Below are 25540 nucleotides of genomic sequence, written 5' to 3' on the forward strand. Positions count from 1 at the left end.
GCTGGGATAGTGTCAACTGTCAAGTAAAAGAAGGCAGTGATATGATCTCTAAAACACACAAGTGGAAGATGACAGTAATGAATTCAAACAACGAACTTTACCTCCTATCTTTACCCTCTTATGGACTTCACGTCTTCAATGGAAAATAGCATCGAAAGGGAAACGGCACAATGAAAAATATTAGCTAGCTAAATTATACTTGGACCAAATGCCGTTCTAGCCTATTTGTACTGTCTTATTTTTAATTTCTCATTCCATTTATTGTGGTAACTAAGATCTCCAACTAAGACTACACTAATCCAAAACTTGGCAAAACTGGATCTGAACCTAAAGCCGGTAACCCAACCTGAACCTAAAGGAAACACCTAACCTAAACAAGAAATTTTTTACCCTAAATAAAAATGGATTGACTCGTGACCCAACTCATTTTCTAATTTTTTTTTTTTTTTTTTTTAAATCAAATCATATAAGCTAGCAAATCACTTCAAATGCTAAACCATGTAAAGGTAATATGATAGTATTAATCATCCAAAGGTAATGATTACGTTGAATCAAATAGTAGCCACCAAAAAATTTTCTTTCTAGTTTGATCAAGGGCAACAAGATTTAGAGAAATTGAGCTTACAATATAAATTTTGAGAGCATCAAGTAGCTTAGATTGAAACATCTATACATCCTTTGGTGTATTAAAAGGATCAGAGTATTGGTCTAAACCCCAAAATTCTGCAATAAAACTCATAAGATCATTGCCATTGTCACTCTCATCTACTACAAGTGAACCAACATCTCTTTCATTGTCTACAAGTAGAATAAAGTTTGTATCTAAAAGGACGAGAGTGAAGGAATGCAACATTGTCGCCCTAGAATGCTGGGCACTTACTGTTCTATTAATTTTTTTTAATTTAATGATTTTTTTAATGTAATAAATACTTATAAAAAAACAAAAAATAAATAAAACTACGTGATTTAGGGCACTGAATGGCAAATCACCAAACTTTTTACGGTAATGATATCATTAGTAACTTTGAATTGTGTAAATTTAAGAATTTATATATTATTATTTAGAATATTTTGTTATTTTTGACATTTAATTTATTTTTTTCATTTATTATTATTATTATTATTATTACATGTGAAAAAATACAAATCAACCTAACTTGCCTTGACTAAATCCATAACTCGATCGATTCGACATGCTTGCAAATTGTTTATGATAACCCATTTTCGATACGAACTCAATTAAATCCGACCCAAATTGAACCATTCACAAGGTCTATCCAAAATCCGTAGTTGACATACTGATTTCTCCACTCATTATAACTAGAATATTGACCTACTGATTTCTCCACTCATGATCACTAGAAATTGCCTTTACCACATTATTGTTTCTTTACGATGACAAATAAAAGAGCACTCTATGTTAGGTTTTGCCTGCAACAGAATTCTCATAAGACTTACCAGGGCCCATTATGATTTTTCCGTGATTCAGCGTTGGTTTGGATATAGCGTTTTCCTGCGTTGCGGTTTTTTTTTTTTTTTTTTGCTTTCACGCATTTCAGGGAACAAAATTTACTGTTTATGAAAAAAATACTATTTATGCACTATTTTGGTACTGATTACCTACTGTGAACCATAGCCACTTTATTCAAAAAAAAAAAAAGGGTCTTACAGTGCTATTCATACATTTTAAAATTTATTTTGCTACAGTATTTTCAGTAACAATTAGTTTTCAATAACAATAAATTGTATCCAAACGGATCTGATCAATTCCGGTTTGTAGTCCTTGGAGTTGAAACAACATAAATAGTTCAACATTTTTTCTTTTTCTTTTTTTGAGAAACACATTAATAGTTCAACCTGGTTTTGCTATCTTAAGAGCATCCGTAGCAATTGTTGCAAAAATTATGTCATACCAAAAGTTTACTTTATTATTTTACTACATCATTTTACAATATTCCATTTATCAGATGTTCTGTATTTTTATCACTTCATTTAAATATTATTTCTTATTTCTTATTTTATTCTTTCTTTATTATTTGTTCCGGTAATATTTGTTCCTAAACAGTCATTCTTAATTCAACTATCATATTTTTAAAAATCCATATTTTCTTAAGCATTAAAAAAAAAAAAAAAAAACTCAGAACTTGGGGACTTCAAAAAAAAAAAAAAAACCTCAGAGGCTGTCAAATTAAAAAAAGAGAGAGAGAGAGAGAGAAGAAGGCACATCCATCGCCCGTACCGTGAATAGCTGAAGGAGAAGACGAAATAGATAATTGGGATGAGAGAGAGAGGAATAAAGAAAATAATAAAACCATATGTCACATATGTCTGTACTGTGCCAAATATGTAAGAATACTATAGCATGTTGCAAAAATTATAAGATTTGGAATATTTAATATTTGATATTTTTTTGTGTTTGATATACCAAATATGCTAAATATTTTACATTTGACACATTTAGCACATCTAGTGTGAATGCTTTCTTAGGCATTGTTTCTTAAAAAAAAAAAAAAAAAACTCTTAAGCATTAAATTCAAAATTCAACACCGCAAAAAGTTACCTGACCTTAACTCTTCACTTGTTAGGAGCAAAATGAAGAATCTTATAAGAGTTCCAATGAGCCTAGACTAGTTGCCGTGTTGGGGAAAGAGCTATAACCTGAAATGTCACTGTTAATTCATTAAATAGAGAGAGCGTGACAACTCGGAAAACATATATAACCAGATGGTCTGCATACATCTGCTGCCTTTATTCCATTAATTATTAATGCCAATTTTATGTCATATTTGCAGCTGTAGAATGAGCAAAATTACTCTCCATATTTGTGCTACCATAAATAAAGGAAAGCACCGTCAAGTGACACGTGTGATTTTGGAGACGAGAGTATCGGTTGCTACATAGTACAATGCGTGCTCTACTTTGTGCTGCTGCTTCTTTAATACAGTGGCATTTATTCCCAACGGATGGAACATTTGCTGCAAATAATATAAAATAGTACCTTCATGGGCTATTTATTAGAGTCTCTTTTTTTTTTTTATAATAATAATTTTATGGGGAGCTATTTAGAGATTCTAGCCGTAAAGGTCAGACTTAATTCATAATTGTCATTGCCAGCATTAAGGGGTATTTTGGTAATAGAAGCTAAAGAACAGGGGATTTTAGTTGTTTTTTTGTAGGGTAGGGTAGTGTAGTGCGAGTGAGTGACATTGGGGTTTGGGGAGTTGGGAACTTGGGATTCAGCCAAAGAGAAAGAAAAAGCATTGGTTTGAAGGACAAATGCATTGAAAAGCGGTTGTTTGGAATTGGAAGCACCAAAGTTATTCCAAAATCCAAATAATTATTTGTCAGGTAAAGACTTGTTTATTCCCAATTCCTTATTTTATCTTAAAGTGTGGGTCCGGCCCCGGTAGTCTAAGACTAAGATTTTTTTTAACCAGGGAATTGCATTAAAAAAAAACTAAGGTGGAACAACATATTCAGAAGAAAATTTTTAGGTAGTATAGACTATGGATAAATAATGTTTTCTCTTCTCACATTTATGGTAGACTTTACTATAAATTTAATAAGTAGACTTCACCATAAATATGAAAGAGAAGAACACTATTCTCTATACTTCGGAAGTAACTAAAAATTACTCCTATTATGATACATGGATTCATAAGTTTCTTTAGAATTATCCTTTTATCAAATCTGCCTCCTCCTTTTTGGATTTGATCTGAATTTGCATTTGGATGCACAAAGTATTTTTATTCGGTAGATGTAGAGCTTCTGCTTTGTTAGATTTTATCATTTTATAGTCTCCTATCATTCTTTAATCAATCACATTAGAAAAAAAAAAAAAAGCATGATCTACTTGTGAAAGTTAATGTGATGGAGTTTTCGTCGGTGAACTTTTCTCCCCACTTTCTCATGTCCAATGAATTCATCCAATTAATTCAATGAAACTCAACTCAAGTCTAGCAACCCTCACCTTCTTTTTTTCATTTTATTTTTATTTTTATTTTTTATAGCTCACTTTATAGAAGTTTTGAATCTACAAATCTATTGTTAAAAAGCACCATATGATGATTTAGATTGTGGCTATAATAATTCTTCTTTAAGATAGAAGTTGCCTCATGCTCATGGCAAATATTGATGGTCGTTAGACAACCAAATGTAAGTAGGTCCATCCCACTTAAATTGGAGCAACGAATTTAAAGTTTTTTTTTTTTTTTTTTCTATAGTGTTTAGAGCTCTTAGAATATTCAATTAATTACTGAAACAAAATATTAATCAAGATGACTTTTGTGGGGTCATAAAGCTTAAAAAATATGCATCTACCTTCTATATTGGGCCTGAAACCCATGACGAGACCCATAATCGCATAGGAGGAAGGCAATGATAATCATGGCCACCCTGGAAACCGTGCTGAGAACAATCCTGTCATCGGCTAGTGAAGGCCGAGGCTAATATAAAGAGATTTACCGACAAAAATAACATTTTAAAGTACCCCAGGGTAGAATATAAGTACAGTAAACAAGCACTATGGAGAATGGCGGCAGAGCAATTCTAGGAAAAGCTGTAGCCTCCACATTAAATACTCCACAACTAACACTCTGGCCGAATTAAATGTGAAAGTGATACCTGAGCAGTAGTTTTTCAGACTCACAGCTACTATCTAAGAGTTTTGGGAGGAAAGTTGATGTGACAAAGATCAACAACAGCAAATCTAACATGCACGTGTATGGTGGAGATGAAGGAAGAAAATAGTATATAATGAAGAAGGAACTCTGAGAAATGAGATCGGAATTTTGATCTGAGAAACATTGTAGCAACCTGAGCTAGCTTTGTAACCATCGTTACTATCAATCAAGGAATAATAAGTGGAAGCTCCTCGGACTAGTGCCGATGATTGAATTACTTGTCTAAACCCATACTTGTTTTACTTATTTATTCTTTAAATCATCTTCAGCTATTGTTACACTCTTTGAAAGCCACTTCTTCTACTCATTCTCTACAAATTTATTGTATTAAGCTTGTTGGGCTTAAGTCACTTATCCTCAGGGCAAAGTACTCAAATCCAACCCCTAAAACTTCTTAGAATAAAACAGTGTTGACCAGAAGATTTGAACCTAAAACAAAAACCAACCCCTAAATGTTAGCAAAGAATTTAAAGTTAAAACAAAAAAAAAGGGGCCCTTTTACTATATTGTAAAACGAAAATATGCAATTGACTGATTCCACCTGTCTATAACAACCCCTGCCCTTTAGTTTGAACAAAAGAAAACAGAAAAAGAAGGAGAAAAAAAAAGCCCCTACTTTTGAGGGGAGATCTAGATGCAAACCAAGCCAATCAAAGGAACAAACCCATTGAGAAAGAGAAAGTGAGATTCTTATCTTGACGAGAGAAAACATTTGGGAAGACGTTAGAAATGGGATGGGGTTTGTTCTGATTTTCCATGGGAATCGGAATTTATGGGAGGTGGTCATCAATCGTGATGGGAATAATATAATATTTATTTATTTATAGCTAAAAAAAAGTTTAGTCGAAAGTTTTAATTAGCCGCACTACACCGCACATACAATATCTTCAGTCATCACCAGATAGTAGTTAACTTTGACTTTACAGTATCCTTTTTCACTTTGGTCCATCTCCAATCGTCCCACTAATTTTACATTATTTCCTGCCCTGTCTAACAATATTTTAAAAGACCATCAAAAAAAAAAATGACAATATTTTAAAAGAAAAAAAAAAAAAGTGTCGCCCACTCTTGTTCCAGCTTGGCCAGCAGGCCCAGCACATATTCTTTGCATTACACAAAAGAAAGCAAATTACAAAAACCTAAGTTTATTTATGTTGCAATGTTGGAGGTGTAGTAGTGTGTAGTTAATGTGACACGACGTCAGATGACCCCTGATATTTCATTCAATGCCCCTACCCCACAAGTTCAATTAATATATTCCATATCAATAAATCAAGTGTTTTATTTTTTTTTTTAAAAACTAATAATAAATCTAGGGGTTGATTATATAATTAGCGTATAATAAAAAAGTAGCCCTGTAGTATTAAATATTAATAGTAAGTCTACTTTAAAATGATGGTAGTTCAAATTTTAACTTAGCCTGTCTATTTATTTAGCTTTTTGTCAAAAATGTATTTAAATATATTTGTATTTTGAAATTTGTACATAAAAATTAAAATTAAAATCTTATCCAATAAGTAGTGGGCAAAGGTACGCTTATCATTAAATGTTGTGGCTAATAATTTTATCTTTTGCCAATGAATATGATTCATGTGTCAAATTGAGTTCCTTTGTTTTTTTTGTTTAAAATATCAAGATGGTTTCACCTGGAAGTTGGAAGGTGAACATTTATCGGGCATTAAGAGGTCATTCGTACCTATGACTGTTTGTCTTTGACTAGAATTTGTCATGTATCTTTCTCAAACAAAAAAAAAAAATTGTCATGTATTATCTGTTTCGATTGTTTGGTTTTAAATCAATTTTCTTTCTCAAAAAAATAATAATTTAAGCTCATCTTTCTGCTCTTTAATGGTCAGAGATTAACGCCAATGGCCTCCTGCTTTTTTGTGGACTTCAACCGGCAAATCCCTTCCCATGCTTTAATGAGTAAAAGAAAAAAAAAATACATTTTAACATTAAACCACTCTTATGATATATGACTATTGTGTTTTTTTTTTTTTCATCTTATTAACAAATGTTTTAGGTATTTAAAAAGAGATAAAATTTGGCTACAATCTTAAAAAAGTCTTGTGAGTTAATAATATTATTATTCGATTCTTTAAATTATGACGTCTCTGGTTTAATGTTAGCAAAAAAATTAATTTTTGAGGTTTTTTCTTTATATGAACTTCTTTTAAAATTATGACATGATGTTATCTATATTTTAGACTACATGTGAGAATTATAATACTTTTAACTTAACAGAATGACCTGAGAATTCTAGAGGGGTCTACATCCACTTTGTTAGTCATAGTACCAATTTAATGTGCCATATTACTAAAGTGTGCCCTTTACTTGTCCCTTTTTTTTTTGTCCAAATAAAATTTGTTGGGCAAGTCTACATTATTCATTCTTATTAATAGATGCTAGGAGTTTTCCTCAAAAAAAGAAAAAAAAAAAAGGGGGGGGGGTGGTGGGGGGATACTAGGAGTAGAATTTAAAGGCAAAACATATAAATTTGGGATGGATTGACCGGTCCTTCCAAATTGTACCCCAAAAAAATAGTGCCTTGTACAACATTGTTGTACCACATTGTCACGACCCAAGAGGTGAGGCACCGATGTGTAATTGTGTATCCAACTACGTCCTCAATCCTAGTTCACGTTACATTTATGAATCTTATTATGATGATGATAAATTGAGAACATATTTAACAAAGAAAAATTTTAGGACTAATTACAAACTTATTTTACAATTATTAAATGTGTAAGTAGTGAAAAAAAATGATAAATTTACATAAAAGTAATAAACATACCCACAAAATAGTTATAAAAAAAGATAAAGTTTAATTATAAAATTGGTTGTAATTTAAGATTATAATCTTACTTAACATCTTTTTATTGAAAGTAAATTTTGATAAATCCACCATAAGATTACATTTTTTTTATACACACAATACTTACAAAATGTCTAAAAAATTAAAAATTAAAAATTATATCATTAATAAATTATTTAAATAGTATGTTTTGTAATTTAAAATTATATAAAAAAATATAAGCTAATAAATATAAAATAGTTTACACGTACAAACTACACAGTCTCCTAGGTAGGATGGGGTCTCTAGGAGTAGGGTACAATTGTCCTTTTAATAACTCCATACATCGTTTAATGATAGTGTGGCCTGTGTGGGGGTGTAGGAGGAGAGTTGTGCCCTTTAGAAGACTTGGGCGGTTTGTTACGGGGTGTTAATATATATTTTTAATTATTAAATAATATTATATATATTTTATTTATTTACATGTATTTCTAAAAAATTTAATTAACATTAGGGCCACATTGACACTTTGACCATTTTGACAAAAAAGTGGGCCCCCAATGGCTGCATTGTAAATGCAAGTGAAAATAGTGGTAGTTGTTATTTACTCTATATTTCTTTTATAATCAGAAGCAGAAAGGGTCTGATGATTCAAAAACTGGGCTATAATCAGCGAGGGAGCGTCACAGAGGGACTTGCTTTGCTTTGCATATTTAGTTCCTTTTATTTTTCAATTTTTTTGCTACTTTTATTGTTCACTTTATATCTTCACTTTTACTTTTTTGTTCTTTACTTCTTCTTCTTCTTCTTCTTCTGTTTCATTACTATTTTTGCTTTGGCTGTGTTGTGTGAGCGAGTTTTGTGAAGCTCTTTTGACAAAGCTTCGCCAATGGCAGACATTACTCACCATCCCATGGACCAGCTCCAAGACCTTGAGTACTGCATAGACTCCAACCCTCCTTGGGGTATGTCCTCTCTCTTTGTATACATCTGTTTTGTTAGGGGTTCCTTTCTTTCTCTCATTTTCTTTTATTTCTTTTTTATTTTGAGAGTGAAATGGGCTTGTGGGACAACATATATAGTTGCAAAGTAGTTTTTTTTTTTATCCACTCTCTCTATCCAGTGTTTTTTTTTCTTCTTCTTCATATGGGTTTGTTAGGATATGGTGTGGAAGAGAAATGGGTTGTGGGAGTAGTAGTTGCAGACTTGCAGTGAAGCTTTAGTATTCATCGAGGAAATTAAAAAAAAAAAAAAAGTGTAGCTTTAGTTGTGAGTAATGAGACAGTGTGGGAATCACTGGTATTTTTCTGCCATTGAAGTTAAGGCACTGTGGTCTCGTGGCATACAAAGTTACAAACTTGACCCCTGTAAAAGAAAGAATTTATGTAACTTGTAAAATATAAAACCAAAATTAAAAATTTAGTGTTGGTTTTGAGTTTGATGATCGACACAGTTTTTTTTTATTTTATTTTTCCTTTCTTTTTTCTTTGGATGATGGGTGACAGAAATTATAAACTTATGCTGTAGCTTTTTGTTATCTAAGATTAAAAATATTTTTTGAAATTTGTACTTTAATGATATTGACAATGATTGGGACTCTATTGGTTTTTTCAATTTTTAAAATTTCTGTTTATGAATGCTTTGTTTGGTTACTGAGAAATGATACGGGGAAAATAAAAACCGAAAAATGACAATTTTGAAATCTTTTTGTCGGTCGCGGCTGGAGTAGATATATAGTGACATTCCAAGTGTTTTACTATGTTTTATGTACCTTTCTTAAGATTTCTCAGCTATCAAACCTAGCTTTCATGGCCATCGCGGGTCTACAACACTCTAAAAACTTCTTAAGAATGGGCCTAAGGACGTATTGTAATTACCCTTTTACCCGTCAGAGCCAAAAGCTTCTTCTTCTTCTTTTGCTTGTGGGGTTGCTGACGAAAATACCTTGTAGGCTTTGACACTTCTTTTACGTGTCACACTTTGACCTCAACATGAAAATGACAAAATGTAGTTTAGTCATGCACATGTTAATGGTCGTGCCATTGATAATGTTACCTTACATTTTGATTCATGAAAGGATCAATGTGTTCCCTTTGAAACAAGAAAACAAGAATTACATTTAACTATTTTATTGTTTTTATTACCTACCATTGGAAATTAAGTAAATTATTTCCCTTGCTTCATTTGATTTATTTTAGTATTTGTCCTCTTTCTCATGACCTATTTTAAGCTGGAATGAATTCCAATCTTAAAAAAAAAAAAAAATATGGTGGCTGAAGTGAAAGAAGATTGTTTTTATCGAATAGGAGGGACCTTGAATTTTAGGAATTCTAGAACTATGGTAACCACATTTTATTTTGGCTGCTTTACTGAAATTGCTTTAGAACTTAGGTGTGTGGATTACCGGATAGGCTTTCAGTACGATATGTAGCACCAAAAGAAAAGAAGAGATAAATATATAAACACTTACTCCCAGGCCCAATTATTCGTGTTAAACTTCCTGATGAATGTCGACTCCAATTGGGGTTTGACATTATTGATATTTTTATATCCCAATCCTCCAAGACATGTAATTGCTTCAAGTTTTCCTTTTGAAACTCAAGTGGAAACTCAGCTTCATAATTCATTAGACTTGTTTACCATAAATTTGACACATACTCCACTCAGATTGAGAACAGTGTTAGTTTACAATTCAAAATCAAGATGTAAAATCTTCTTTATTTTCTCTTAAAGAAAGTTCATGCCAATACATGGTAAGCTGATTGCTTCACCTTTTCATTTTTGTTTATATTTTAATCTTTTTCTTGCAGTTGAAACAATCCTGTTGGCATTTCAGAACTACATCCTGATGCTGGGCACAAGTGTAATGATCCCTGCGTTGCTTGTCCCTGCAATGGGTGGCACTGATGTAAGCTTTGTTTTTTGATAAACTTCCTCTACTCCTTTTCATTTTAGCAACCATGTTTCAATTTAAGTTCAATTGATACTTGTTGTAGAAGCATCCTGTACAGGCTGGTTTCTCTCTTAACTTACTAGAGGGACTATGCAGGTATTTTGAACCCTCAAAAATCATTAGGTCCCACCTGCAGTACTCTAGGTTGAAACACTGCTTAAGATTTTCAAGTTCCCATGACACTTTCTTTCCTAATTTGTTCCTTTCTGTCCAAAACTTACCCCACATTGGACACTTTCTAATTTTTATATGGTTGAATTTTGGACTAAAGATGTTGGCAGAATTGTTTATATATGGTTGATCAGGAATTTGTTCTTTTAACTTAATTTTCCCCCCCCCCCCCCCCCCCCCAACCCTTTCAAACAATTTTCTTGGTCACAACCAGGGAGACAAAGCACGTGTTATACAGACTCTACTCTTTGTGGCCGGCATTAACACACTTCTTCAAGCACTTTTTGGAACCAGGTTGCCTGCGGTTGTTGGAGGCTCCTTTGCTTATGTCATTCCCATAGCTTACATTGTAAACGACTCCCAGTTGCAGCGGATTAATAATCCTCATGAAGTAAGTTGTCCAATCTTCCCCTTCTATTAAAAAATATTGGGGTCTTTAAGAACCACATGGAAATAAATTGATACATAAAACTAACTGACAAGAATGCTCGTCTTGATAAAACTAGAGGCTTATTCCATTTGCGAGATATTACTTTAGAGGGTCTGAGTTTTAGGTTTTTGTCAGACCTATTTCTAAGGGGCATACCTAGGCAGATTGTTTCTACAAAAAAAAAAAAGAAAAAAGTGCAAGCTTCTTGAAAGGAAATAGAAGCAAAGCCTTTTTCATGGTGTACAAAGATTGGCCTTTGAGAGGAAAAGGCAGAAGGGAGCTTAAGCTTACATTGCTAAATGGAGTTCCTGCCAAAATGGCTGAAGTGATATTAATTTGCATAATACAAGGCAAATTGTTAAAATTCCAATTCAATACACATGGTTATATTCTTAAATTTATGCAAAAAAAGTTTCACTTTTGATGCACTGAGTAGAAGAATGAAATATTTTTATTGGAATGTGGTGTCCAAATGACCCATAAATACTGTGGCTTTCATGTTACAGTACATTTCAATATCAGCCTGAGTCTCATAAGAGATATCTCTCTGAATTTTATTCCCTTCTCAGGAATTTTACACTTTCTTATTTGGTAGGGTATTGAAAGGGATCTTCCCATGTGATTGGTTTGCAGAGATTTATACAAACTATGCGAGCTATTCAGGGAGCTTTAATTGTAGCCTCAAGCATACAAATTATCCTAGGTTACAGCCAAGTTTGGGGTCTCTTTTCACGGTAGGTTGATAGTGCTTAATGGGTAATGAAATGATTGAACTACCTGTTCATAATTGTTTTATTCACTAATTACAAGGGTCTCTTTCACAGGTTCTTCAGTCCTCTTGGTATGGCACCAGTGGTTGGATTGGTTGGCTTGGGATTGTTTCAACGTGGATTTCCAGCTGTACGTATTGCTATGAGAGGCTATTTATAATATCCGTTTGGTTGATTTTGAAAGAGGAGCTTCCATTTGATGTGTTAAGCACTTGTTGGGGGGTGAATTTTATTATAGATTATCAAAATTTCTAACATTGGAGGCATCATATTTTAGTTATTGACAAATATCATATCATCATTTTTTTGTGAAGGAACTAGAATTCGAAACTCTAGCATCTAGCTTCAACTTTTAGACACATCGGAAATTGAATGCATTCTTGAATATATCTAGCTTTCTTCAAACTTTGTGCAATGTTTCAATTTCAACTAGGACATGCATTGATGTGAAAATTTGATTAATTATAACCTGCTGAGAACTGAAGAAAGAGCACCTTGTTTCTTAATAAGCAGCATGTTCCTCTGACTGATGGTGCTCAATGTACATAATGGATACCTCATGTTCTCTTTTCCCTTGTTTTATCATTCTCTTTGAAGATTTATACAATTCTACCACTGCAATATCTGTTTCAGTTGGGCAATTGTGTGGAAATTGGGATACCGATGCTGTTGTTGGTCATTGGGTTGTCGCAGGTAAGTGTCTTTGTATAATTTTTGGGGTAATCTGTTACTTCACTAAGTATTTGTTTTCCATCACGTATGGATTGTGTGAATTGCAGTATCTAAAGCACGTGAGACCATTTAGAGAGGTCCCTATTTTTGAGCGGTTTCCAGTTTTGATCTGTATCGCAATCATTTGGATCTATTCCCTTATCTTGACTGCTAGTGGGGCTTATCGAGGCAAGCCCATTAAAACACAGATCAGTTGCCGTACTGACAAAGCAGATCTTATATCTACTGCCCCATGGTATCTCAACGGGCTAACCTCTGCTTCTCTTATGTTGTGCTGTGTTTTGGGCTGCTTCTGAAGTTTTGTATTATTTCAGGTTCAAGTTTCCCTACCCTCTGCAGTGGGGCCCACCAACATTTTCAGCGGGTCATTCATTTGCCATGATGTCGGCTGTCCTTGTCTCAATGGTCGAGGTATTTATTGAGTTTCTTAAAAGTGTCTCTAAATTGTTATCAAAATTGATGGCATATCCTATTGAATCCCAGGAACCAGTTGATAGAGATAGCTCTTTTGATTTCACCTTTGTTATGGTGTTCTAGATATCCAATTTCTTTAGTAACCTTTTATAACTTGTACATTTGACTGCAGTCGACTGGTGCATACAAGGCAGCATCGAGGTTGGCAATTGCTACTCCACCTCCTGCTTATGTATTGAGCCGGGGCATTGGCTGGCAGGTGAGCAGTGAGCTGTTTTGACACATTTGTGACTCCTTGTTGTAGATTTACTTATTCCTGAGTACAATTCACATGTTTTAACAATGCTAAAAGAATTTCTGCAATCCTGTCACCCTATTGCTTCTACATTACAATTGAATTTCCACGTATCATGCACAATTCTTATGATCACATGTTGCTTTTGGATGTTAATGCAAAAAAAAAAAAAAAAAAAAGTGTGTGTGTGTGTGGATATATTTGATCACTTTCATGTGTCTTGGAAAGAGCTGAGTAGTTTTAGTTTCTCACTGTGGCAGGGAATAGGAATCTTGCTTGATGGTCTTTTTGGAACATGCACTGGTTCTACTGTTTCTGTGTAAGACGCTAGATGAGCCATAGCTGCTAGCTGATGTTCTGTTCTTTTGCCTACAAATATAGCTTGACAGAAATCATGGTCATGTATTTCAGGGAAAATGTAGGACTCCTTGGATTAACCAGAGTAGGAAGTCGCAGAGTTGTTCAAATTTCTGCAGGCTTCATGATATTCTTCTCCACCCTAGGTTGGTATTATCTTTTTGGCGTTGTTTTGAGAACTGAGATAAACATGCTAATTGGTGAAAATTCAATTCATTTTCACTGAGCTGTTCAGACTGGATCTAAAGTCTTCGCTGTTGCATTTTCCCTCTTTTCCTTTTCATTTTAGCAATTACAAATTTCAGCTGCATCTAGTGGTAAGCTTTTAAGATTTCCCAATAACAATTCCTATAATTGTTCTGTATGATTCATTCACTCCATTATGTTTGCAGGAAAATTTGGAGCTGTGTTTGCATCTATACCCTTCCCAATATTTGCTGCGTTGTACTGTATTCTCTTTGGCCTTGTAGGTATGTTATTAGCTAAATTGAAATCAGGTTTTAACATTTTTCTTGTGGACAAAGTTTAGCTACAAAATTTGTTGTAGCTTTAAACTATAACCTTACTTAATATCTTTTTATTGGAGGTGAATTTTGACAAATTCACTATTGGATTACATATTCTTCTTATATCCTGTGCGCTTGCAAAATTTCTAGAAAATTAAAGATTAATAGATATGTCATCAATAAATTTTTTAAATTACAAGTTTTTGTAGTTTAAAATTATACATAATATATAACCTTATAGATCATATAGTAAATAATATACGATTGACTCAAAATTTGAAATGTGTATTAAAAGCATGTAACACATACAATTTAACGATTAGATTTTCAAAATATGTAATAATGTTTATTTTACTGAGTAAAGTTGTAGCCTTAAGCTACAACCAATTTTGTAACTAAACTTTGGCATTTTCTTGTTCCTCTCTTTAATATAACTTGTTTCTTTGTTTTCAGCTTCGGTTGGATTGTCCTTTCTTCAATTCACCAACATGAATTCTATGAGAAATCTCATCATTACTGGGCTTTCACTGTTCCTCGGGATATCTATCCCGCAATTTTTCAATGAATATTGGAATCCTTCACACCGTGGTCTGGTTCATACTAATGCTGGATGGGTGAGTACTATCATTAATGTAGCCCATTAATAGGGTCCATAGCAAAGTACAAAGACAAGTATAAATATCCAGGTACCATGTAGTTTGGCCCTTACTGTAATAAGCTTCAACATCCCAAATATATTTATAAATAATGTCATTGAGATTTAGATATAATTCCTCAAGACTTTGAGAAATTATTAGGTACACATGGTGGACTACATCCTCTCACATAAATATGGGTTCTTTGTGTGGGACACATATGGGGTCCACCTTAATATGAGTGGAGGGTAGTCTATCGGGTGCACTGAATAATTTTCTAAAATGTTCTCCACTTAGAAGATAATTTTGGTAACTTTTTTTTTTTCTATTTAATATTGTTAGCCTGATTGTGTTAAATGACATCCTTGCAGTTTAATGCATTTCTAAATACCATATTCTCGTCTCCGGCAACAGTGGGTTTGATTGTCGCAGTGTTTCTTGATAACACAATAGAAGTGGAGAAATCGAAGAAAGACCGAGGGATGCCATGGTGGGTGAAGTTCAGAACATTTAGAGGTGATAACAGAAATGAAGAGTTCTACACTTTGCCATTCAATCTCAATAGGTTCTTCCCCCCAACCTAGCAAGTTCAACATGGCCAGCCAAACAAACTTATTCTTTCTGCAATGCATTTCAGTTAAAATGCTAAAATTAGGTTCCCTTAGAGTTTGTAAATGCAAAGATTATTTGGCAAATATTCTTAGCAAATGCTAGTCTTCCTCTTTTCAAGGTGACAATTTTTTGGTGGCCAACTGTTGCGGCAGGGTCCAGATTAGAATTGTAGTTCATTTAATCCTTAATCCATGCTTTTGTAGATGTAATAATAAAGAAGGGAAATCAGTTCTCTTTCTCAAGTAATATCAAGGTTGCCTTCAATTTTTTTTAATGGTATATATTAATCTTTAAAAGCTGTGTTATGTATATATATGTGAGTTATAATTTCCTGCTCAGAGAGAACTGGAATAAATCAGCCACATTTGGTTAATAGTTAATTCTAACTCTCCAAGAGTCACGAAGGAGCTTGGTGCCTCATATAGGCACTTTGAAGTTGTTAGCATTATGTCAAGAATGCAGAACAAAAACAAAGACAATTCATCTAGACAGCAGTGCCAATGGGTTTATTATGCCAAATATTGCAGGTGAAAAAAAATCCTATAGTAACTTGAACATAAGCGAGTTCATATTGAACATAGTCCAAAAGAAAGCAGTTAATCTCTCTCTTAGTTGGTAGGTTATAGTTAGTTCAGTGAGTAAAAAATCTCTTGTTATCGTATATAAAATTTTGAGTTCAATTCCCGACAAACCAAGTAAGTGGAACAAAGAGTTGTTTTAAATTTTAATACCTTTAAAAGAGAGACAGCCTGTTATTGTATAAACTGTGTAACATAAATAACACCCCTTCTGCATCAGACTTCCTCAAGAAATGTTGGACAACAAGTTGCTTTGGACTCCAAAGTCAGTCAGGTGAGCTCACAACCAAATCAGCACACAAACTAGTGCAAACTCAAGCTACTTCTATGAAAAATAGAAGTAATTGCAAGAAATCACAAGTCAGAGCAACTTTCTAGGTGTGCTATGACATTATAGAAGAAAAAGATCTCATAATGGCTGAAACTAGACTCTAGAACCGTGCTGTTGGCTACAGCCAAAGTGGTGGAACTATTTATTTTGTCTTGTTTGAAAGAGATGCCATCAATAGAATCAGGTCCATAGATATATAGAGATGCAAATCAATTTAGCCAATTCAATCCAGAAATATTTGATTTAGGAAAAATGTTTGGGTATATAACGGGCCACAGAAATTGTTTATCTAGGTTTATGAAAAAATGTCCCTATTTGCAAATTCCGAGCACAATTCGAGAAACCTCTTATTCCTGACTTGTTAGATTATTACAACTTTAGGTAAAAACAAAACTACAAAAAAACAGTTCAAGAAAGCAGAACAATCCTGCAATTTTTATGATTTCTCTCTATTGTGGTGAAATTTCCAGACATTTTAGTTAGTGAAGTCTTACAAAACTAAAATGCACTAAGTGCATTGGTTTAGCATTTTTTATAGAATAAAGAACAATAACAATTATTCTAGAAACCAGTTCGTATTGAGGACCGTCTCGTTTGTTTTTGTTATTTTTCCCCTAATTCCAATAATTACGGAGTGTTTTCTCAATATCCTTTTTTTAAAGACGAACAACTGTAATGCCCTTTGGCATATGTTTTTAAAAAAATTGTACGTACCCCCTATCATTTCAAGGAATTTTTTTTTTAGGAAAACCATTTCAAGGAATTAGTTATCTAAATTGTTCAAATTTCATATGATATGGTTTTCAAAAATTGATACGTTTTTCAAGAAGCCAAAATATAATAAATTCCAGAGATCTTAACAGTTAATAGAGAGTCATTTAACATATCAATCCGATATTTTTTTCAAGCATAGACAAAAAACAAAAGAAAGTAATTTACCAGTGAAGCCTCAGACATACAGCCAGTCAAATTGACATCAAAATAAAATTCAGCCGGTAATTCCAACTAAAAGAAGAACAATCATCATAGGCTTCAGAACACAAAATTAAAATTAAAATTAAAAACAAAAGCAAGCGAAAAAAGAGAGAAGGGAAATATACAAATGTAATCGCACAAAACGGCTCCGTGGACCAAAGTTTTAAGAGATCCACAGGTTCCTATCAAGATGCGAAACAATGAATCGCTCTTGGTCCAATCATAGCATCACCGATCACCGCTGTAATAGCTCTCGGCGACGTGGCATCGGACCTTACAAAATAAAATTAATTATAAAATTAAAGAAAAAAAAAGAGAGACCCTCAGAGACCCGTTTAAAATCACACACACAGAGAAGGAAAGGGTTGCAGAACACAGACAGGCCACGTAATCCCCCCCGACCAATGAGCAAGGCACCAAACGACGCCGTTCCCCGTAAAAAGGGAGACGAATCGTCGGAGGGTGGGGTCTGCTGATATGGTTGGTTGATTGGGAAAAGCGGTGACTCTGCGTCTGTGTGAGTATTTAGCAGCCCTAACCTGCTCTGCATTTTGGACGTGTCATACGGCACTTCCTATCAATTTTATGGGAATTCTTCCTCATCGGGGGAATTTTCCTTCTATCAAAAACATCAAAACCCCAACCCTAACCCTAACCCTAATTGAGAAGGTGAACCAAACAAAATAAGAGGAGCAGACAGAGATAGAGATGTGAATACGAAAGAGAATGAGTGCAGCTTTATAGCAAAGAGGCGTAAACCCTAATTCGAACAATACCGCCGCACGAAGGTTAATGAAATTAATTTATTTACTAACAATGCCCTCACACAGATCTCATAATGACAAAATTGCCTCTCTTTTGTTTTTTTAACCCTGCCCCCAATTTCATTTTAAGTGAAAATGGGCTTCGAAATATTGAACATAGCAATTTACTTTGCTTTTTAACCCTTTTTTGTGGGCCGTTTTTTCTGGATTAGCTCCTACGGCCCAAAATAAAAACGAGGGACTTTTGGGCGGAAGAGGTGATGGGCAAAACAAGGTGCCCGTTAACCCGCTATTACCAAAAGAAACACAAGCCCATTTAACTGAGCAACTACAATTTTCCTTTTTTTAGAGCAACCGGGCAACTACAAGCACTTTTCTTTTTCTTTTTTAAAGAAAGAGTTTTAACTTATGCGTCCGCTTCTGATGAAAGTTTCTTATTATCAGACCAAGATACTAATCAATTTTTGGTATAAGTGGAGATTGAACTTCAGATCTCCTATACAACCATCAGAGATTTTACCAGTTAAGCTAACTGGAACCTACAACTACAAGCACATTGGATCCGTTCCCTAACACTTTTTTTTTTTTAATCATAAAGGGTCGGTTTGGTAAGTGATTTCAAACAACAAATTTCAATATTTAAACACTAAAAACTATGGGCCTAAAAAAAAAGTGTGTTTAGTAAGGTTGTTTAACTAAGAGTGTTTAAGTCACAATTCTCAATTTAGGGGTTTAAACACTGTATTTTGATAACACATTCAAGGAAGGTTTTAGTTTTTGAGTAACATTGCTCAATGGCACTGTTGTAGATATTTTAAAACTTATGAGACCCACTGACAAGACAACACACATTATTTTTTTTTTCCTTCATGGCTTTTTTACTTTTCTTTTCTTTTCTTTTTCTCTCTCTTGCACGAACCCTATTGCTGGCTAGTCATCTTCTTCCTCTCCATTTTCTTGTATTCTACTATTTTCTATTTTGGTGTTTGCTATGGTGCTGCCGTGCTAGTCTTCTTCTTCCAAATCAAACAAATCCCATTTGAATTTAATCCCTACCAACAAAACAAAACCCATAGAAACAAAATTCCAAACCCAAAAAAGAAAACCCATTTGAGTTTAATCCCCCCCCCCCCCCCCCCCCCCCNATTAAAAAACTACTAAATGTACTATTCATGTCATATAATTACCCACATTTAAAAAAAAAAATACACACCCATAACAAATACACAATTATGTTTTTTCACATTTTTAAATATGTTGTTTGAAAACTACTACCAAACACATTTTTTGCATTATGAGTACTTTAAACACGTATTTTTACAACATTTTTTAAATCACAGTTTTTACATCATTTTAAATAACAAAACTTGAAAATCGCTACCAAGCCAGCCCAAAGTAATGGCCCTCCTTTCCAAAACTATCTAATGGGTGTAAGGGGCTGTTCGTAGACCCACAAAACCCGACCCACTCGGCAACATGCGATTGCCTCCAATTGCATAAGTAGTGTAGCGGGTTTCAAGCCTTAAGAAATTTAGAGGGTGTTTGGTTAGCCAATTTCCTATCTCAAAACTCAGTTTTCATCACTCCAAAACTCAAAATTCATTTACTCCACCTAAAAAATCATTGTTTGGTTCAGTTTTTGTTCTGAGTTTTCATAAATCAAAATGAGTTAGAGTGATGAGAATTTGGAACAAGTTTAAGGAGTTTCCAAGTTATGAAAATTGAGATATCATGGCATTATTATAAATATTTGGCGATGCATAGGATTGATGGTCATGACTTGTCTCCATCAAGTCAAGCCGCACATATGGTCCAATGGTTTTTTTCTCTTTTTCTTCTTCTCTTTTTGTCTCTCAACTGATGCTTCCTTCTTTCTTTTTTTCTTCTCATCTCTTTCTCTCAACTAGTGTTTCCTTCTTTCTTCTTTAACCTGGACACAACACACATTTTCCTTCTTTCTTTCTCTTTTCTTTCTTTCTTTTGTTCTTCTTCACTCTGGTTTCTCTACTCTTAGTTTAATTTTATTTATTTCTTTCTTCTTCGCACTAGTTTCTTCTCTCGGCTTCTTCTTCTTCTTTTATCTTTTATTTATTTCTTTCTTTCTTCTTTACGCTGGTTTCTTCTCTCAGCTTCTTCATGCTGGTTTCTTCTCTCAACTTCTTCTTCTTCTTCTTCACATGGTGATGGTAGAGATGACAAAGGCCTAATAACAAAATTAGAGCTCCAATTTGGGTTGTGATTTGCATGTAGGCTAGGTTAAGATGTGCTTTATAGGCTTGGAATTTGATATTTAGAGTTTGTGGATTTTATGGGATAATTTGTTGTATTTTTTTTTTTTTATTATTTATAAAAATTTGTTGTGGTATTGAAGGTGTTGGTGGTGTGAGTGGGTTTGCTATGGTGGATGAGTTTGATTTTTTGTGATTTATGTAGTGGTGGATGGAAAACAATGACAATGTGTTGGGTTTTTTAGGGTTGCAATTGGTAGGTTTATGGGTTGTTGATGGTGATATGAGGTAGGGTGGTTGTTTTTTTTTTTTTTTTTAGTTGGGTGCTGGGTTTGACCTTTTCGATTCCTAGAGGGTTGTCTTAATTGAGGAAAGAGCATGTTCATATGAGTAAGGAGGGAGGATCGTTCTGACCCAATCAGACGTGTGTGCTCTACCATTTTCAGATAAAGTTGAGTTTTCAAACTAAAAACTAAAGCCAATTTTTTATCCAAACAAATTGGGAGTGAGTTAAAGATAAAAATTGATAATAGGATATGAGATATGGGTTAGGGTTATAAGACCCGAGTTATGAGTGATACATCAAACCAAACAAACATCAGTTTTTGATTCATGTCTGGGGTCCCTAGATTCTTGACTCATTAAATGCAACCAACCAAATAGAAAGCAAATGTTAGATTGTTGGGGTAATTGCAATAAACCCACATATGGTTTCGCCGAAATCACTTTGCCTACCCATGGTTTAAAAAAATGTCATTTTACCCACCTGAGATTTGCTTCATTTGTTTTCTACAACTCACCTTTATTAAAAAAAGGGTAAATATGTTTTTTTTAGTCCCCTTTGATGTCTCTCCCCTTCAAAAAAAAAAAATTATGCAAGATCCTGAGAGATTTTGGGTGAGAAATAAAAGGATTTATAATTTGGAGCTTAGAATCAAAAGTTCTATATAAGTATTTTGGGGGGGGGGGGGGGGGGTGGGGGGACTTGATTCTGGCTGAGGTCCAAAGGCCTAGAATATCATACTTGAAGAGGTGAGTTAGTTCCATCAATGCGGATAGAAGCTAGAGTGCCTAAGAGTAAAGAGTAACTCACCAAAACAGTTCTGTGGAGATCTGAGTTAGCCACCAATGTGGGAACTCTTATCCAAGGTAACAAGCATGGATGGTCCTTCGTCAGTCACCTCCGCATTAATGAGAGGTTCTTTACCTAACCTCTTTCACATCAAATGCATATAAGATAGCTTAAACAGTGCAAACATCCCTAAAAGTCCTATATCATGATGAAATGGTGGGGGGGGGGGGGGGAGCAGAGGGGGAATGTGACAAGTATCCCAAAAATCGAGCTGGAAGCAGCCAGCTGGGGAGATAAGGGAAGGAAAAATGCGTATAAAAGGGGAGGACGCTGCAACAGAGAGGGGGTTGGGAAATATTAAGAGAAAAAAAATCAGAAGAAGAACAAAAGAGAGAGAATTACCCAAGTTAGGAGAGACACTTTTTATTTTTGCTTTCTGGCTAACTCTTGGTACCTTGAGAATGCCGTTTATATATCGTATAATTATTTGCATATCCTCCTATCTTAATAATTAGGTGTTTAGGTCTCCCTCTGTGGAATTTCTACCTATGTTCTTGATAAATAAATTGTGCAAGTAACTTACCTAGTCATTGTAGTCCGTAAGAGTGTTGGAGTTTTTGACCCCCGCAAGTATATTACGGTTTACCCTTTTTTTAATTAACAAAACATTCATTAAACACAAAACTCACATGAGAGAGAGAGAGAGAGAGAGAGAGAGAGAGAGAGAATCATAAAGGTGGAGGTTGGAGACAAAAGGGTTACGCTTCATTGGAAAAGTCGAGGTTGTTCAGTCCCACCACCATGACTCCCACCTCAGCCATCATTCATTACCACCTTGTTGTCTGAATGAACCACCTGGGCTTCTTTACCACTTGCTTCAACTTGAAGGGGGTTGGGGTTGTCTTTGGATTTTGGTTTTGAGTTTTGATGAGTCGCAATGATAAAGAAGAGGATGGGTATATTGGGATTTTGTTGGCTAAGTTTAAAATTTGGATTTTGTTGGATGGGGTTGTTGTTTTGTGTTCTGATGAGTCACGAAGATGAATGGATGGGTTTGTTGGGATTTTTGTTAGGTGCTCATGGTTTTACTATTTTTCGGTTAGAATTTTATAAATTTATTGGGTTTTTGTTCTCCATTTCTGTCGTTTTGGATTTGGTTCAGTCAAGTAAAGCTCTAATTTTTTTTTTTTTTTTAAATGGAGAACTTTCACTTCTTAATCTGGAATTTGCTTTTTGCTTTTTGGGCTTTTGTTTTTGTTGGGTTTGTAGCAATGAATCACTTGGAAGCTTTTGAAATTGTAAATGAGTTTTTTCATGGCTATAATGTTGGATGCTAAGGAGATACATAGAAGCTTTAACAACCCCACACCCCTAATGTACTGTAAGATTTGTTTTGTTTGTGTATTGTATGCTTCCTTTACATTTGTTTTTGTTGATTGTACTTTTGAATTGACTTATTAATTTGATTTATGGGTTTTCATTTTTGTGGGTTTGTGAGGGACTTGGCTTCGACCATCAACAGTGAAGGTAGGTCCTCATTTTTAAAGTTGTAGTATCTTGGTTTATGTGTTTGTCTAATATTATTATGCATTTGCAAACTACTAATACAACTAGGAGTTTCATGAGGCTAGGTCCAAAAAATGAACATATCCACACACAAACATATGATTTCAATGTTATTTTGGTTTTCAATTTTTGAAGCTAGCCTTACGGAACTCATGGTTGTATAAGTAGTTCGCAAATGTATCATATTATTAGACAAATGCATAAACCTAAAATTAGGATGAATGAAAATTGTTTCTCAAACAAAAAAGGATGAATAAAAATTATGACACTCAACCTAATAAATAAAATAAAAATAAAAAAGTCTCAGACCACATGCGAAGCGTGTGCAATGAGATTAGTATTTTTTTATTATTGGATTTTATAGTCTCTTTCTTTCTCTCTCCCTCCATGGTTCGTGTTCCGATTTGGTTTGTGGTTCGGACTTGGTTCTCAATGGTTTGATATGGTTTGTTGGTCTCGATGGCGGTGGTTCGTGGGTTTGATTGGATCATTAGGTTGTGGGTCACAATTTTGTTTTTGTTTTTTTCTTGATTCTCATGGTCTGATATGGTTTGGTGGTTATTTCAATAGGTTCTATAGTGGTGGTCTTTGGGTTGTGGTGGTTGGTTTGATAGCAGTGGTTGCTATGGATTTTCGTGGGTGTGTGTTGTTTTAATGGGTATTTATGCTATTTTAATGGCTGATGTGCTAAAGTAAGAGATGAGATGCACGTGTTTTGATAAATGATATGTTAAAATAGATAAATCAGCTTTTTTGAGGTGCTAAATTTTGTAGAACATTTGCATTCAGGTTTCTAAAAAAATACCTATTTTACATTCAAAAAAGTTATTTTTATCTAATTTACCAAATCATTTAACAATACACCAACATTCCATTTCTTATTTTTATATACAACCCAATAAAATAATATAATCTCTTATTTCTCTTCATCTTTATCTCTCTTTCCACTGCAAACCAACAAACTAGCCACCACTAAAACAACTAACCAGCTAGCTACCATCGAACCACCACCACCATTGAATTAGCAAGCTAGCTACCCAAATTGCAATGATTCAAACCCAATGCAACCATTGAAACCAAAGCCCAGCACCACTGACCACTAAAACAGAACCACCAAAACACTTAAACTAACCAATGACCCATAACCCATTCAAACCCAATCCTCAAACACCGATTCAAACCCATGACACACAACAAATTAAAAACAACCCACGACCCATGACGACAGACCCATGAACACCACAGAGCCACCAAAACATCCCATCTTTAAGCCACTATCGTCACCATCAATCTTCAAGCCTTTGCCATTACTGTCGCCTTCAATTTTCAAGCTTTAACTGTCACTACCAAGAGAGAATGAGCTAAGATGGGAGAGAGAGGAAAGTAATGAGAAAGGGGAGAAAGATGTTCAGTGAGAGATAGAGAAAAGAGAGAGAAAGATAGAAGAGTGATTTTTTTAATTAAAGGAAGAGAGAGAAAATTATTGTAGAACAAGTTAGGTGAATAAAAAAATGTCATGCTAACGAGTGCCCTTAGGGCATTGGTTAACAATCCAGTTAAAGAAAATTTTTACGGAAAAAGAAAAAAAAGCAATTAATGTTTTGATAGCTTTTTTCATTTCCCATAAAAGTGATGTCAAAACTTTTATAAAATGAATTGTTAACCAATGCTCTAAGTAGGGATGACAATTTTACTCCGCCCCGCTTAACTCGTCCCTCCCTGCTGTGCCCTGCACAAGTTTTCCCCGCCCTGCAAAGGTGGTGGGGTAGGGATGGGGGGAGATTTTAGCCCCACACCGCAAGGCGGGGTGGGGATGAGTTTAGACTTTTTAGACCCACCCTGCTCCATCCCCACCGCGCCCCGCGTTGATAAGGGTTAACTTATAAATTTTTCATACCCTAAAATCCTATAATTTAAACAAACATATTATAAGTTTATTATATTCTACCTAACGTGGTTCTCTGCCTTTTTTTTTTCTCTCTCTTGCAATGTTAGAAATAAGGTACCAATTTTAAGGTTTTCTTTTGTCTTTATTAGAAACAAATTTATATACCATTGAATCATTGATTTTGTACTATGAGATTTTTGTTTTTATTGTGATAGTGTCTTCTTAAACAATTGGATAATATTATTCAGTATTTGCTAAAAATTAGTTTGATTTGATGTGATGAATTTATTTGTAATTTCAAGTATATTTTTATTAATGAAATAGGTTTTATTAAAAAAAAAATTTAATAACTTTGGGCAAATCAACAAAAACTAGAGTTTTGGGGGTAGGGTGGGGCTTTGCGGGGCTCCAAGGGGCAAGAAGAAAATTTCCCCTCATGCAGGGGGGATTGGGAAGACAAACATGTGGGGCGGGGCAAAGATCCCATCTTCGGCCCCGCCCCGCCCCATTTCCATCCCTAGCCCTAAGTGCACTCGTTAGCATTTTCCATAAAAAAATTACATTTAATTTTTAGCAACCAGTTACAATAATTGCTATTGATACCCATTTACTGTAGTTGTGTAAAAAAAAAAAAAATAGATATACCAACTGAATGTTTGTGGTTTTGGGTATATCTGGATCTAAAATAGAATTGGGGGGTGTAATGCTAATGTCTTAGCATCACAAATATAAATGCTCTTACTAGTAAAAGATCACTGTAGTTGGTGGCGCTTGGCGGCTCTAGGGA

General features: G+C 34.4%; 1 protein-coding gene and 2 non-coding genes across 3 annotated transcripts; 1 reads left to right on the forward strand and 2 right to left on the reverse strand.

Moving 5' to 3' along the window:
- The first annotated feature begins 8111 nt into the window (after nt 1–8111).
- On the forward strand, nt 8112–15593 carry LOC112032294 (nucleobase-ascorbate transporter 1). The gene is made up of 14 exons (XM_024065057.2): nt 8112–8441; nt 10287–10384; nt 10815–10991; nt 11664–11764; nt 11855–11930; nt 12434–12493; nt 12580–12767; nt 12847–12943; nt 13119–13205; nt 13502–13560; nt 13653–13744; nt 13991–14068; nt 14558–14718; nt 15111–15593. The coding sequence occupies exons 1-14, from the start codon at nt 8366–8368 to the stop codon at nt 15321–15323; spliced, it is 1563 nt and encodes a 520-aa protein (XP_023920825.1). The 5' UTR covers nt 8112–8365; the 3' UTR covers nt 15324–15593.
- Nucleotides 15594–17201: 1608 nt separating this feature from the next.
- On the reverse strand, nt 17202–17293 carry LOC112032311 (small nucleolar RNA snoR77Y). Its single transcript, XR_002885077.1, has one exon. It is a non-coding gene; the product is annotated as a small nucleolar RNA snoR77Y (small nucleolar RNA).
- Nucleotides 17294–17360: 67 nt separating this feature from the next.
- On the reverse strand, nt 17361–17509 carry LOC112032312 (small nucleolar RNA snoR2/U65). The gene has a single exon (XR_002885078.1). It is a non-coding gene; the product is annotated as a small nucleolar RNA snoR2/U65 (small nucleolar RNA).
- Nucleotides 17510–25540: the final 8031 nt, after the last annotated feature.

Source organism: Quercus suber, unplaced genomic scaffold (assembly GCF_002906115.3).
Source record: "Quercus suber isolate HL8 unplaced genomic scaffold, Cork oak 2.0 scaffold_7, whole genome shotgun sequence".
Classification (NCBI taxonomy): Eukaryota; Viridiplantae; Streptophyta; class Magnoliopsida; order Fagales; family Fagaceae; genus Quercus; species Quercus suber.